General features: G+C 33.6%; 1 protein-coding gene across 2 annotated transcripts in view; it reads right to left on the bottom strand.

Annotated features, from left to right (window-relative positions):
• The window catches only part of SLIT2 (slit guidance ligand 2), a 376642-nt gene that overhangs the window by 347673 nt on the left and 12835 nt on the right, over positions 1-16134 (bottom strand). For both annotated transcript variants that reach the window (XM_012472405.3, XM_012472408.3), the window contains exon 4: positions 11983-12054. In XM_012472405.3, the coding sequence (XP_012327828.2) occupies positions 11983-12054 (72 nt within the window). The remainder of the gene's footprint in view (positions 1-11982; positions 12055-16134) is intronic.

Genomic DNA, 16134 nt, shown 5'->3' with positions numbered 1-16134 from the left:
CACGTTCCTGTGTAATAAAAGAAGAATTCAGGGTGGTCACTTGGAGTACCTGATTAACAACTTTCCTTGAAACTATTCATTAGGTGTGGAATTCATTCCCCTTCAAGAGAGGGAAAGAAAACCCACACCAACTCAGAGAGAAGCTCTCCTCTTAGAAACAGACTCCAGATTCCTTTGCCTTCAGGGTATTCAGGTTCCACACATTCTGTTATCCTCAAAAGGTCAGGAAAATTAATTGTCCAGGGTGCACAATGTATTTCCTAGGGAGAATTACAGAAAATGATGGTCCCTGCTTCCAACCCATTACAAAAAGATTATAACACAAATATGAACATATAAACCTTTATTAACCAAACGTATTACATTCTCTTCATTTGCCCTGTTTAATTTTTAAATTATTTCTTCATGTTACCACTAGTGATGTTTGAGAGACAGGTGATCATTAAAACTACTTCAGTTGTACACCACTTACCTCATATTGAGAGATTATCAAGTATCAACATAACCACTTAATAAGGCATAAACATCAAATCTCCTTCAATCATTTTTTTAACCTAAGCTTTCAAACAATTCACATTTAATAGCAAAACCATTCAAAATGTAAGCTAATAGTAGAATAATCTCAAATCGCTTATCCACAACCTAATGATCTAATTCCTGGTTTATTACCATGAATAATTCCACCACTGTGAAGAGTTCCCTGTAAATTTCTGAAAAACAGGTAGAACACATCTTAGATATATTTTGATCTCTTTCCCTTTCCCTCAATTATTTTCAAATATTCCCTAGAGGCTTGTAGGCCTTCTGCTAAATTCTGGTAATATGATGGTGAATACACTGGGCATGTCCCTCCTTTATCTAACTTACTAAATACTTATATATAATCAAAGAAACTCATCTTCAAAAAGAAAGCAAGTACCTTTGCTCAGCATCTGCAGCCAATGATCAGCAGAACTATGAATGTAACTAGTAAAAACCTTTTGACTTCTGATCCTGTGCTTTTTCCATACCCCAACAGATACCATCCCAAATTCAATCTATTGGTAGTGTCTTTATCAGGCTTAATTTCTTACTATTCCATCAAAAAGGTATTTATTAGCCAAACTCCATTGTACTAGATGCTACATGTGAAACAAAGACAAATGTAAGACAGGAATCTTGGCAAAGTTAATACACATGTCATAATTAAAGAATTATATGTGACAACACATTATATGAGACAGGAAACAGTGATACAGTTTTAATGATAAAAGGAAGCAAAAAAAAGTAAGTACCTACCAGTTACTATATGCCAAGTACCATAGTAAGCTCAGTTCATTTAGGAAATAATTTATTCCACATAGCACTTCCATAAGAAACATAATCCCAGCATCCTCATTTTACACAAAGGGAAACTGAGACACTTGACAGGTAATTGAGTGACATTTCCAAGATGACATATTCAGTGACTTAAACCCAGGCAGCCTGAATCAGCCGTCTGTACCACATTATAATGTACCATAGAATCAAGTCTGTACCATATTATAATGAATGATCATGTGGAGGTAACTAAAACCACTGAGAAAGCCTTAATAGAGAAGGTGAGGCCTATCTAAGATGAAGGAGGAAAGAAAGAAGTCCAGAAATATGTTGGGAATTCCAGGCACCAACAGGAAAATCTGCTTGCTTGAAATGCCTCAGATGTGCTGTGATAGCACGATAATGTTGAAGAGGTCATACAGAACTAGATTATGGCGGGTCATCAAAGTCAAGTGAAAGAGTCTGATATAAAAGGGAAGTTAATTTTAACTAATCACTGCCAAGTATAATACAGAGTATTTTTAGATATCTTATTTTCCAACCTCAATACATGAAATGGCTTAGAGTAACTATCAAATATATTTGTTAGCGCAGATCGTATTTAGAAGTTACACCTATTTTTATGAAAGGCAAGCCTGGAGAGTTTATCTAAAATAAATACCGAAATATTTATTTTTAGTTTCTGAGTAGAGATTTCAAAAAACTAATGTATGAAATTTAACACTGACATTCTCTGTATAAAAGCACAGCATTGACTTTCTTAGCATAAAAGCAACACATTTATCTATGTTAAATAGAATTTCCTCTAATTTCCCTAAATACTTGTTCTTCCACTTTGTGTTTCTTGAGCACTCAGTATGCCCATCTCCCACTTCCCCCTGCACACCCACCACCCCATATCACCTGATTGGCTTGGAATGTCAGTTGGTATAATGAACTATAACATTTAAAATACACTGGCTATCCATTATATTAAATAAACAGGTTTTGTTTACTCCTCTCTTTCTCTCTTTTATACTTCTGGGCATTTTTTTTTTTTTTCATCTTGCAACTAACTCAACCAGAAGGTGGGTCCTTATGTAAAGCAGAGAAAATGTAAAGCAATATTCCTATTTATGGGTTTTTGAGAGTAGAAGCTGGGTAGAGAAGTAGCTTTTAGAAGAAAAAGATCAATGTGTGTTAAAAAAAAAAAATGAGGAAACTTGCAGAAAGGCTGAAACTTGATAGAAGTAGGGCATATAACATCATACAAAGTGCCTACATAATGCTCAGTAGTGTTTTGCAAGTGAGGATATAATTCTAAATTAAAAGCAGGGCTTTTTATTAAGAGATTTTAACAGCATTCCATCTTCCAAGCACTTCTTTATCAGGAATAATACAGACAGTGAGTTTTATTCTGAGGCATTTGAATTTAAACAACAACAACAACAAAAATGGATAAGCATTTCTGTTTCAGTATGAATATAAACAGTATATTTAGAAAAAAACTACATCATAATGATTTGTTTATTTCTGGAAAAATTAAGAAAGATTTTACTTTAATAGCATGTAAACTGGTAAATGTTTTTTTAAGTTTCATATATTGGAACATAAAGCTTCTTATCCAGATAAAATGAGAAAAAAAATATAAATTTTAGAAATAGTTTTAGAAAAGTATCTTTCAAGTGTTACAAACTATTCAGCTACTCTTGACAGTGCACATTATATTTTCCAGTTGTTATCACTCTGCCTCAGACCATTTCTTTTTGATTAACTGTCTTATAAAAGAGCAAGAGTAAATAACAGTATTTTACAATGTCTAATCTTTAGTTATTTCTAATTAAGTGAATCTGAATTTTCATATTAATGACATTATTCTTCCCTATTTTGTATATATAAACCTCTTTCATCATGAAGTAACTATATCCAAATTAATGATAAAAATAATATAATTATGATGTAACTTTTACCAATAGAATACACTTGCATGTAAATACCTACATTGAGACAGATTCTAAACAATGTAACTACAGTGGTAGTTTGACAGATGCAAAATGTTTAAATCAGTATTCTAAACATTTTAAACTTCTTAAGAGAAACTAATTAATAACTTCAAATGTTTTACCATATAAAATGTGTCATGTAAATTCAATAATATTTTTATACTGTTTACACAAAAGCAGTGTTCAATTAAGATATATTTTAATATATTAGTCTAGAAACTTATAATAAGAATACCAGATTTAAAATTTAATTTAAATTAATATTTTAGATAAAAAGGGTCAAGGTTAAACTGTTTGTCTTCCTTAAAAAGTTTATAATGTCTTTTGTGTTTTTACTTATAAAAAAAAAAATCTCAATGAAACTTCGATATTAAAACCTCCCAGGAAACCAACAATAAAAGCTGCTAAGAATTTCACAAGTTTTTTTTCCCTTAGGTGTTAATTAAATGATCATTTAACACTGAAATGTAAACACAACATTTTCATCTCCTGACAGCACAGCCTATTATAAATCCGGGGTAATAAAAGTCTTGGTGTTAATGCTCTGAACCAAGTTCCCACAACACTCTAAGATGCCTTGTCGTGTCTAAGGTTAAGCATCTAGACACAAAACAAAGCTTGCGCCTACTCGACTTCCAGTCCAATTTTCCCATCGCCCAGTGACCTAGGTAACACTTTGAGCAATAAAGAATAAATTTAATTTCTCCAGCATTTTGTGAGGATTAGGAACAATTGTTGGCTTGCAATGACTTTTTATCCTTGGATTCTTTTTCCTCCAGAGCATTCCTCCGGTCCTAAAAGAGAATTCTGATGGTTTAAGACATAGAACAAACAGAACTTTAAATTAGGCTTTTTTCAATCAATTGGAACTGTCGGAGGGGAAGCAATCAACCTTTCTCTATGCTGTTCTCAGCTATTCACATACTTCGAGCTTTAATCTTTCACTAGAAGAAGAAACCTATCGTGATGGAGCAAAGCTATTTTTTCCCATTCTGTTTCCAGACTTATTTATTTCTCTTTTAAGTTTTTTTTTTTTAACACTTAAATCAAGTTGTCATACTTGGCTGTAAACTTTCATTTGAGGGATGTTTCAAGAGACACAGATGTTCTCTTAATAACGTTTCACACCTCTATGCTGTACCCTAGGCCATGGGTGTTGTCAAGGACCGGTCTTTTTACTCTCCTTGCTTACTTTTCTAAGATTAATTTCTTTTAAAACGTTCACCCAAAGGTTTCTTATATCGAAAATTATCAAATATTGTAAGGTTAACCCTCCATAAAAAATTGAGTGATTGTAATCATGGAGTATAACTCGGTTATAGGTAACATGTAATGAATGCTACACTCTATGTATCTACGTGTCTAACTATAATGCTATCTACTTTGAGAAGTACTGGAATTGTGAAAAAAACAAACAAACAACGTAAAACAAAATGACTTCTGGTTCAAACTTGTTTCATCATGTAACATTGCTTCAATTTAAAAGTGCTAAAAGATTTGCAGATTTTTACTGGATTTTGACATAATTAGTAGTCTAAAAAGACATTTAAAATCACCTATACAATGTTCCATAGACCAAATCATATGTACATATTACAAGGCTAACAGATTAAGCTTCTATTATCTTAAAAAACGAAATTTTTATTAGTACTTAAAATGTTCCTTTGCAACATAGGTAAATCTTTTGAACAACTTTCAGCATACTTTACCTATAGTTTAAGGAGTTCACTCAGCATTTTCTAAGCTTTGTATTTTTCCTTTGTCATTCAGAAAAACACACAATTAAAACAACAATCTAAATATATACACTAACATAAATAGTTCCTGAGTCACAGTCTTTTTGTTTCTTTCTCTATTTTACAGATGAATTTTAAAACTATATGAATCATCAACTGGGAGAGCATGAAGAGATCTCATTAAGAATATCCTGGCCCTAATGTACCTTCTACAGCCAAGTAAAGAGAAATAACATGGTACAAATGCACATTTCATGTCAATCTGCAGTGGTAAGAAAATTAATGTGACTATACATATTTATGTGTTATTACAGTAAGGATAAATACAAGAGGGCTGTGCAATAGAATCAAGAACTTTGCTGAATGAGGGCAAGTTGCAAGGACATCTGAGTGACTATTATGTCCATCTTGCTTGCAATGAAAGGATGACAATAGTACAAATATAATTCCATAACTTTTGAATATGGAATTTAAATTTTACTGTGCTATCCTAGAAGGTAAACAACATGATCCTTCCCATCTTATAGATAAGAAAACTCGGCAATAGGGGTGTCTACTGACTTCAAAGATAACAGAACAGCAAGTATCTGGGTAGACATTCAAACACTGTCATTTTACACCACCTCCCTTAAAATAGAAATTAAATTGATTTCAGTGTCTTAAAACATAAGGTAAATACACTAAAATTACTTAAATATAACTAAAACCTTATCAACCCTTATTCCTAGAAATAATATTTATGTAAATTTCAGTCCCAAAAATCATAACCATGAGATTGTAGTGGCAATTACATTATTTACAAACTTTATTATCTGATGATGTGTATATAATTTTTACATGAACATGATATACTTAAATTCACAGATTTGATCACTCCCAATGAACTCTCTAGGCATTAATTTACATAGTATAGGTCAGATGTTAGCAACAGCTGAGGCCCACAAACATCATATATTTTATGGAGCCACATATTTTGTTAGTTTCCCTCCTGAGCATGGATCACAGTATTCTACAAATTCAAGTTGGCAGACCGTGAGTACTTGTTGGTGGGGTTAGAAACATTTGCATTTGTGAAAACAGCCATTTAAATAAGTACAGCTGAGTGAGAAAAACCTTCTTGCACTTGATTTTGTTCTGCTATGAGCGGTGCTGTGGATTGCACACTCAGAGGGTCCACTCTGTGTGCTGGCAACAGCAGAAACCCGACAATTGCTGGCTTTCTTTAGTAACAAGTCTATTAGCAATCCCTTTGAAGTAAAAACCATCAACACTAGATCTGGCAAAATCTCAAATATAATCTTAATCTTCATTGGATTTAGAATGTTTAAGTCATAGGATTACAAGTTGATTTAAAAAATAAAAGTAAAAGTAGGTCCTGTTCAGGGCTCTGCACTTTTATTTCTTTCATGAGGAGTGGTAATAGCTACTCTGAGCTTTGTTCAGATATCCATATGTCAAGTCTGTTGTTTACCTCTTTGAAAATAAGGTTTTGGTTTTCTAGTGTTACCAAAAATTATAAATTTTTAATTTTTAAAAAATTTCTTTTTAAAAAATTTCTTTTCAAATGAAATACTCCTTGTATGTCTCTATTTTTTTAAGTGGCAAAAACAGAGTCCCTGGGGCCCAATAAGTAATTAATAAGTTACCTAAGTAATGAAGGACTTGGTGTTTTAATCATTGAACACTTAGTTCTAAGTTTTATCTCTCTTGATACAAAGCCAATCTGTTCCCCTTAGCAAAGTATCAGTATATAATTCAGATAGTGTGTTCTTACACCAAATTAGAACACTGACACCACCTTCGACCCTTCGACGGAACTTTCATCCTCAGCACATGAAGCTCTTTGGCAGTCTCAGCAACAGAAATCAGCGGTAGCTATCATGGCAGCGCGCTGGATGAGTAATGATGTCGGTCTGGCTGAACAACAGTAACCGTAGCAACTGTAACCTGCAATTCCTGCACAACCACTGTCGGATTTATTGTGGCAGGGGCCAAACAGGCCAAGAGTAAAATGAAGCAGGAAACTATGGCACCTGACACCTCTAGCAGCCCACACTTTAATCAGAGCTGGCAGAAATTAATTCAAGAGAAATTTGTACACGGGCTCCACTGTTGTATTCTACTTTTATGGTTGACTCCAGGAAACCTATGAGACTAAATCGACATCCAAGAACTAGGAAGTTAGTTTTATACAAGTATAACATTTTATTAAATTAAGGTATATTTTGCTTAGGTGAAAAATGGATCATTTTGATTGTGTTGTGTCTACTAAAACCCTTCAATGCTTAGGAAACCTAGGGGGATCAAACATTTAATTGAGCAAGTTATCCTTTAAATTTAATTTGGTTCTTCACTATTTATAATGCCGTCCCAGAGATACTATTTGCTCATTCAAGTTACAAACCCTGAGCCCAACAGAGATTTAATTCAATACATCAAACACTCAACGAGAGCTTCTAAAGTTCAAGCCTTATGCTAGACCCTGGAGATATTTTTTTTTAAATTTCATAATACACGTCTAACTAGCATTTACATGCATAATCATAAAAATAATTCTAAGATAATTATTGATAAGTATAATAATGGCTATATCTGAGTAGTGAGATAACAGGTAATTTCTACTTCCTATTTTCTATTTTTTTCTTATTTTTCTGAATCAGTTTTACAATGAGCTTGTGTTGCTTTTATAACTATTAAAGAAACAAAAACTAAAGCTCCTTCTATGGCAGTGTTGGAAAGGAAAATAAAGACAATTTAATTATATATTTGTTATGCTTAACAAATTATTGCCTTAATAAAAAATTAAGTTTTCCTCTTTAGAAAGTCACAATTATTATAGTTATCAAAAACAATTTTGAGAATCTGAGATCCTATCTGACAGATAATGAATTATGACCCGGCCAATGAAATTAAGCAGTCAAAATCTATTTGTCTCAGGTAAGTATTCACTAGGCCATAAAGAGAGTCCTTGGCCTTAAAAATACCATTCCTAATGTTAGATAATTTAGTCGCTCCAAACCTCACTGAGGAATAATGAATGGCATTCGAGAACCAGAAATAAGTTTTTATTCAAAGAAGTAGAGAAAATCAGTCACTGGGACATATGCAGTTATTTTTATTTGTTTGTTTAGTTTTGGTTTGGTTTGGCAGACATAAGTGAAAAATGTGTTTCTATAAAGTGCTTTGGATACTTAAGCTTATGTTAGAAGGTTCAGTAAATATAATGTACTCAAAGAAATAAACCAAAAACCACAAAACAAATATTTATAACCAAATGCCTAACCGCAGTACTACCAATGAAATTCCTCTCTAATGAGCCCAGGTTAGTAGTCACAAACGCATCAGAAAGTGTGAATCAGTTACTCCTAAGCCTCTTTTAAGGTTCACTTATCAGGAAGATTTGTACACCGTACTCATAAATTTCAATCAATCATAATCAACTATTTCAGAATTTACTGCAAACTCTTCTTCAGTTAACTAGCTCCACATTTCTTTAAAAATAATTTTCTCTACTCTTAGATTCGTATTAAAAATGCAACCTTGATTTTGGAGGAGCAAAGGGGAAGATAGAGTCTCTCTATGAGTTAAGAAAAGAAAACTTCATGCTGGCTTTTTTTTTTTTTTAACCTCTAACCTATCGTCCCTTATTTTAGTTTCTTTTTACTTACACTTTCCATCTGTCAACAAGTGCTTGTAATTTTATTACACTGTCCTGTAGTTTATGCAGAGTTGGTATTATTTTACAGAGTTCTGTTAATGGACTGGATAAATGGTAATGCTATTTAAACTAGTCTCCTACTCCAACAAACACAGCTGCAACTGTACTACTATTTCTGAGCAAACATCTTGACCTGAACATGTAGTGCTCTCTCAACCCGTCCAAAGAGAAATTGGAGCAGACAGCAAAGGAAAAGCATATTTGACCGCTAGCAGCAACCAAGCGTGTCGAATCATAATTCATATACAATACACCCTCCTTTTCTTATATATTGCACTTAGAGTCCATGAAAAGCATGTGTGTTTCTTCCCCTGGCATCTTATTTTCAGCCACTAATCAAACAGTGATTATTTATTCTAAAGCTCAAAGGAAAGCAATGTGATGTCCAGTATTTCAAACTAGCTTTAATCTAAGCAAACAACACTAAAAATCAAACTTTAGTGTATAAACTATATATTAAACTGGTAAACTCTTTTCCTTTAGCGATATATCTGGGAAAACATAGTAGTAAGTATGAATAAAATATACAATAACTAAGAAAAGAAAGAAATCGAAATATCAATTCATATCTCAAAACAATCTATGCAAAGGAGGTAAATCCTAAATTTTTTTAATGAGTTATGCATATAGTATGTCTCTACTGTATTATACAATATGGGCAACCATGGCTTGCTTTAGAACAAGGGAAGTATTTGAAGTATTTGACAGTATATATATATATATATATATACACACACACACCCCAAGGAAAGTATTTGATGTTTTATGTATATATAAATATATGTTATATATATATATATATATATAAAACAACAATCAAATACTTTCCTTGTTCTAACATTTTTTCCCACTATTTGTCAAAAATTCCAAATCTTTTGTTCTGTCACTTGTCCTTCTTGTGAAAATAAAATTTGTTTTTAAATGAGCATTATAAAGGATATTGTGTATATAGGTTTGTGTACAGTTTCTCATCTGCTAGAATATTTGTTTCAGGTGAGCTACTAGGCACCCGTATCACATGAAGACAACCTAAACTTGCACCCTTGCTTTTCCTAATTACATCAGCCTGTAGTCAGCTTCACAAGTGTTTGTTCCTTTGTTTATTAAAGACTTACAGGGGTAGTTGTTTAATTTGATTAATAATCACCATCATAAACAAATGGTCACGTGCAGCTTATAACTTAACCTCTCAAGAGAAATATCACTCTTAACAATTTGCCTAAGTCTAATTCAGATGAGGCAACAGTTTCTTAACTCAAAATAAGATTCCTGAATTGAAGATGCAAATAAAAATTCCACCTCTAGTTTTCTATGTGCATCCAGTGCCTAAATCAGATGTCAAATCTCATGTAAAGGGGAACACTTTGTCAATATTCAGTGCTAAGCCATCAAGCTATATAACTTCAGAAACCGAAAAACATTCACATCCCTCTTGCAACTAGTTCCACCTAACAAACACTGCTTTAGCTGTTATTACTCCCCAGGACAAATCCTTTGAGCCAGAAAGACACAGAAAAAAAATCTGAACACATTTTCCAGCTTCCTGTTTCCCCATTTTCTAATATGCATTTAATTAATTAGAAAATGTTGTCATAGGTTTATGGATTCTGTTTCTTTCTCTTAAAGATTTCAAGTCTTTTTTCATATAACAGCTGCATAAAGTTATAAAATCATAACGAAACATAAAAGAAAATCTCTTGGTCCTCTATGTGATATTGTCAAAGAGGCAAAATGTCAAGCAGAATATAATTGGCTGATGGGGGATTCTGCAATGGGTTAAACCACATGAAAACTGGGGAAATTAATCCAAGTCAATTCCTTAAAAATCCCTTCAGTCACCAATAACTAAAGCTGAAAGTGAAATACTATCAAAATCAATTCTTTGACCTTTTTTAGAAACTAAGCACAAATATTTAGATATACTTCTCTGATACGCATTCATATATTCTTTATAGCAAACCTACATCCAATTTCCTTAGCAAAAATAGTTCTTAGATAATTTTTGTTAAAAAGGAAATTCCAAGGTTTCTTTATTCGAGTTTTAAAATTTATCTAAATTTGCCCAATTGGGCAGCAGGGAACACAAAAAAGAAGAGAAAAATGTCAGGTGATTATGGCTATCCTTAGAGAAACAATGTCATGAAGGACTCCAGAGAGAGGGTCTAGTATGTCAGCTGGGGAACATCTCCCTATAATAAGTTAGTGTTGTTAAGGTTTCAGGAGGACATAACAAAGATCCTGGCTATTTTGTGGGGTGAAGGTTGTGGGAGGACAGTCCTCATTCTTCTGGAATTGATAACCATATTGAACTAGTAGGCCACAAAGTCAAGTTCAGAAAAAGGAAATATGCTCACTTTCTCTACAAACACTACCATATGGGACTTCCCACCATCCAGGTGGGGGCTCTTGGAGCAATTTACTTTATATATCCCAGCAGTTTTTTCACAATATGCATGTACCTCAATAATCATTGCTATTTATTTTTCCAAAACTTTGAAGCTTATCTCCCATCTGCACAAAATCATGCATATGGCTGAAAATCTCCTATTAAATGCTTTCAAAAATGTGTTTTCACTATTACACATTAGGTCAGTGCAAAAGCATTCCAGGGAGGAAAACGCGATTCTCCCTAATACTCGCATTATGCTCCTTTAAGGAATTACTTCCTTTAATAGTCTATGATGTATTTGATATGAAAACCTTGCCATACAGTCGTTCAGATTGCAGAGGCTGAAATTCTGGCTTTAAAGGAAACATTTAAGAGGAAATTTACAGCCCTATTTAAATACGTTATAATAATATTTTCAGACTAATAAACACTACTACTTGATCCCAGAAACAATACCAAAAAAGCTGACATTAAAAACCCTCAACTTTACAAGAACACACTGCCAACTTCCTCATAAGAGGAAGCACAGTAGCAATTTTCTCCCTTCAGAACTTAATTAAAAGTTTCCTTTAAAAAGTAGGTAAATCTCACCATCATCACATCACCCCCCCAAAAAAATCCAATTACCATAACACATACATAAACCACTAAATCCTAACCAAATAAAACAACTGGAACCACTAGAAAAGTCATAAATTTCCTAAAAAAAAAAAAAAAAAAAAAAAAAACCACAAACTTTTAATCCATTAATCTATAGGTGAGTAGATTCCAGGAAAGCACACAGAAACAGATCCAAAATGCATTTAATAAAACACAAGGTACTACCCAAAGCAACAATAACTATTTGTGTCTACTTACAGCCTGTATAGCTTCGCAGTCCCAAGAAACAGCAACTCAGGAAACAGCTGAAGGTGATTTCTGTTTAAACGCCTTTTGAGAAAACAAAAACAAAGCTTATGTTACACAGAAAATACCCAACAATGAGACTGTGATTTGGTAGTGTCATGCCTCATCCTGTATTTCAGAAAAGAATGAAATGACATTCAAGAGAATTCAAGCATTGCAAATCTAAAGTTGGTTACACCTTTTGTTACATGACTCTTTAAAGCAGTTTTCCATTGTGCTTACTAAGATGATGATTACTGGGGTCTAAACTCTAAAGGCAAATCCTGTGCAACATCAGTCAACCAGAATATACACAATGATAAAGGATTTTTGTGACTCAGTCTTAGGCGCCTAAAGTAGGTGACTTCAATATTCAGCAGAAATATCACAGCAAACGGTGTCTAAAATAATTCATACACAGTCCCAATTTGCCTGAAATTTCAGCCAAGGAATTGTGGAGGATGAAAATTTCAATTTTGTTAGCTTTTCATTTAGTTGGGAGACAGAAAAAAAAAAAGATGACAGACATTGTTGGCACGATTTGTACCATAGACAAAATCAGGAGGAATACCAACCCAGAGCTCAAACCTCAACCCACAGCTTCTAACCCTTAACTGAACTTAAGGTTCAGCACTATAACTAATAGTGGTGTCAAATCTGTTTAAGTAATGTTTTAAAATTTGTATGTAAATTGGAATGTTTTAAATGTTTTAGAAAACAGTGTGATTGCAACTGTAACTCAATTTAATCCCTGATGCTTCTAAGTTCTTCTGGGCTTTGCACACCTATTAAAGAAAAAGTGGGTAAACACTCTCTCTGATGTAGTCATATCCCAATCCCATCTGTTTTAACTGTACAATTTAATATTTGATTTAAAATAACCGTCTATTTCTCTGCTTTTCCCAAATCTAAATAAAATTATAAAGAGCTGATGTAACATTTTGCACTCAAATGACTTACAAGCTGCTTAGCTCGAGAGGAGTACAGATATATAGTACAGTTTCTGGATGTAGTTCCAGAAACTAATGTCCCACTGAGGAAACCAGAGGTATTTCTTAAGTTTAAAAAGGGACAAGAAAAGAGGGCATATCAATCTTGACATAATGAAAAGGTCATTGGGTAGATGCAAAATTACACTTATGTAGTCTCCAGAGGATCGAAATGGGCCCCAGGTTGGTAACTCCTAAGAAATTCGATTATACAGAAGAACTTTCTAAGAATTAGTGATTAAGAAATGGAAACTCTCAACTCCTTATCTCAAAATGTATTCAAGCAGAGGTTATGATTTTTTTTTGAAGATTATGTAATTTTAAAAAATCCTGTTTGTAAGTGAGAAGTTAGACCAGGTAAACTTCAGAATTTCTTTCAATTCTAAAAATTGCCATGAAGCAATGATGGCACCATAACTTTCTTTATATGAACTCAGAAAGAAGTTGGTCATTTACAGAAGCATTCTTGGCACTTAGTAAAATGTATACTAATAAAAAGGTGTGCCAGTACAAGTAGGGGCGAATAGTAAAATTAGTGGCAAAAAAGTGAATTTACTTCCCACTTGTATTAATTTTTTGAATGGAGCACATAACAAGGTTAAATTTAAAGTCAAATCAAAAGCTTTTATTTGCTTTTATTTATTTGTTCTCTGCTAGGTATGATTCTGAAGAAGGGGTACTTCCAGAGTCTAACATTATACAATTTCAATGAAATACGGATTGTTACTTTGTTATATTTGCCTCTAAAAATAGATTACAAAATATTTGTAACAGTGGTAATGAGAATTTTTTCTAGGAACCAACCACTCTTGAAAGGCCCTCCATGGTCCAAAGAGCCAATTCTAATGTCTAAAACAACAGAAATGAGCTCTCATGATGTGATCCAAACCACCAGATTTACCAGCCTCATTTGTTATTCTCTAGCCAGAGCAAGTATTCTCTGCAAGCCCCTAGGCCCTGCAGAGGCAGTTCTCTTTATGGAGTATTTCTCCTTTTCTCCAAATGGTGCTTTCTTACATTCTCTGTGAACCTTCCTCTGATTCTCCTACAAAAAGTTAGTGCCTCTCTTGGCTGTGTCCCCGTAGTATTTGATAAGTAAGAGTCCTTACACTGTGTAATATTTATTCATGTACTGGTCTCTTTCCCACCAGACTGTGAGCTCTTCAAGCATAAAGACTAAATCTTTGTATTCCCTCCCTTCTTCCCTGGCACTTAGTAAGTTTTGAACCATATGAAAAGCCAAAGAGAGCAGCTTGCTCTCAGTCAACATTTCCTAATCTCTGGCACTTAGTAGGTTCTTAGGAAATGCTGAATGAGAACAGATTGCTCTCTAGTATTTTGATATATTTCAGCAGGCCCTAGCATTTACATTTTTTGTTAAACCAACATTCCTCTGACATACTCCCTAAGGCACCTGCCTTGGGTTTGATGCCACTCTATGGCTGTCAAACCTGCTTTCACATGCCCCAGACAGGAGTTTCCTCCTTTCCATTCCATCAGCATCCTTGGTGATGTGATTCTCAACATCACCTAGAAGCTGGAAGGAATTCAATGTGTTTAAACAAATTCAGATATATATGCGAGTAACAACTGCTACCAGTTTTCTTGTTAATGGGTCTACATCAGTATAGCATCATATACTGAGAGAAAGCAGATTTTTCAGATTGGATACAAGAAGTGCTTTTTTTTCCTTAGTTACTATCCTTTTCTTATTCTCAGTGGTTCCTAATGCACTGTGGAGGTAATAGCTAACACGTGTTCCTAATTCACTGTGCAAGGAATAAGCCTACTAGGTGACGGTCACTATTCTGAGAGGTTTACACAAGTTATCTCATTCACTCTTCACCACATCGCCATGAGTAAGTACAATTCTCACTGCTGTTCTGGAGAGAGGTATAGAGTTGAAAGACATAAAGCTAGGGACTGAATGCAGGTGTTGTGACACTAAAACATACCCTCTGAATCACTCCTCTCGAAAAACTACAGCCTAAAGATTCCTAAACAATAATTCAAAATAATAGAATGCTGAAACCTTCCTTTTCACCTATTTTTCCTGAGGCAAAACATAGCTTTATTTGATCAATTTCGTCAGTATCTATGAACTAAGCAATGGGAAAAAAAAACACAAAGTTTTATTTTTTAAAAAAGCTAGCTCTATGTTCAGCTCACAGTTTTAGACACCGGTTGAAAATTAGGTATTTTAAATTTGAGAAAAAATGAAAATATATATGAAGCATTCTTCTCTGAATTCAAGTAGTTTATTATTATTTCAGGAAAGTTCTTATGAGTGATCTTTATATGTCTAAACCCACCAGATACATTTCTATTTTTAGGATGAGACGAGGTAGTATCGCACAAAAAGGACAGATAACAGTAAGTGATGTGATAATACAGATAGGAAAAAAAAACAGTATAAGTTTTCTTTTTATTTTCTTTAAAGCAGTGTCAAGACAATTTTGGCTCCACTTTTTCTATTCTCTCTTCCATCCACACTAAGGTTAAATGGTTATACAAAGGTTAAAATAAAGAGTGAAACTTTCAAAATATTAAATAAAGAAAAAATTTAAAGGATAGATTCTTGCACAATTGCCAGAAATTAAATCTTTAAACTAAAGAACATTTATTTAAAATCTAGAATTATTTTAAAGACTATTAAGGTACATAACAATTACTAAACAGAGCTAGAGAAAAAGTAGCCTAGCTTCTAATGTGACAGAAAATTTCTTAACAGCTTGAAGATGATTGTGTCAGAATAAGATCTCTAAAATCTGATGGTTCCAGAACAGGAAATGGCATGTAGTGAATTAAAGATATCACATAGGATTATTTATGAGAGCCAACATAAATTAGCTTTGTTAAACAGACCAGGTGAGTCAATTATCATTGTTCAGAGAACAGACATTCAATGGTGTCAAGGAGAGACAGAGATACAGTGGTATTTAAGTCTTATGTCATCACCCCTAGATGGAATCTGCCCATAAGATCCCAGAAATGCTTGATAATTCTCTATCTGGCAATTCACAGTTTCAGAAAGGTGTGTAATGTATGTCTCTGAGATACTTTCTCCCAGGGCAAAGATGAGAAGGGATTCCAGTAACTGTTTGCTCTGTGCTATCAGCTATTTTTGAGTTTGACT

The sequence above is a fragment of the Aotus nancymaae genome, unplaced genomic scaffold (genome assembly GCF_030222135.1).
Source record: "Aotus nancymaae isolate 86718 unplaced genomic scaffold, 86718_ANA_hifiasm-v0.15.2.pri h1tg000006l, whole genome shotgun sequence".
In the NCBI taxonomy this organism is placed as follows: Eukaryota; Metazoa; Chordata; class Mammalia; order Primates; family Aotidae; genus Aotus; species Aotus nancymaae.
The sequence above is the reverse complement of the archived record's forward strand: the minus strand, read 5'-3'. Positions and strand labels throughout refer to the sequence as shown.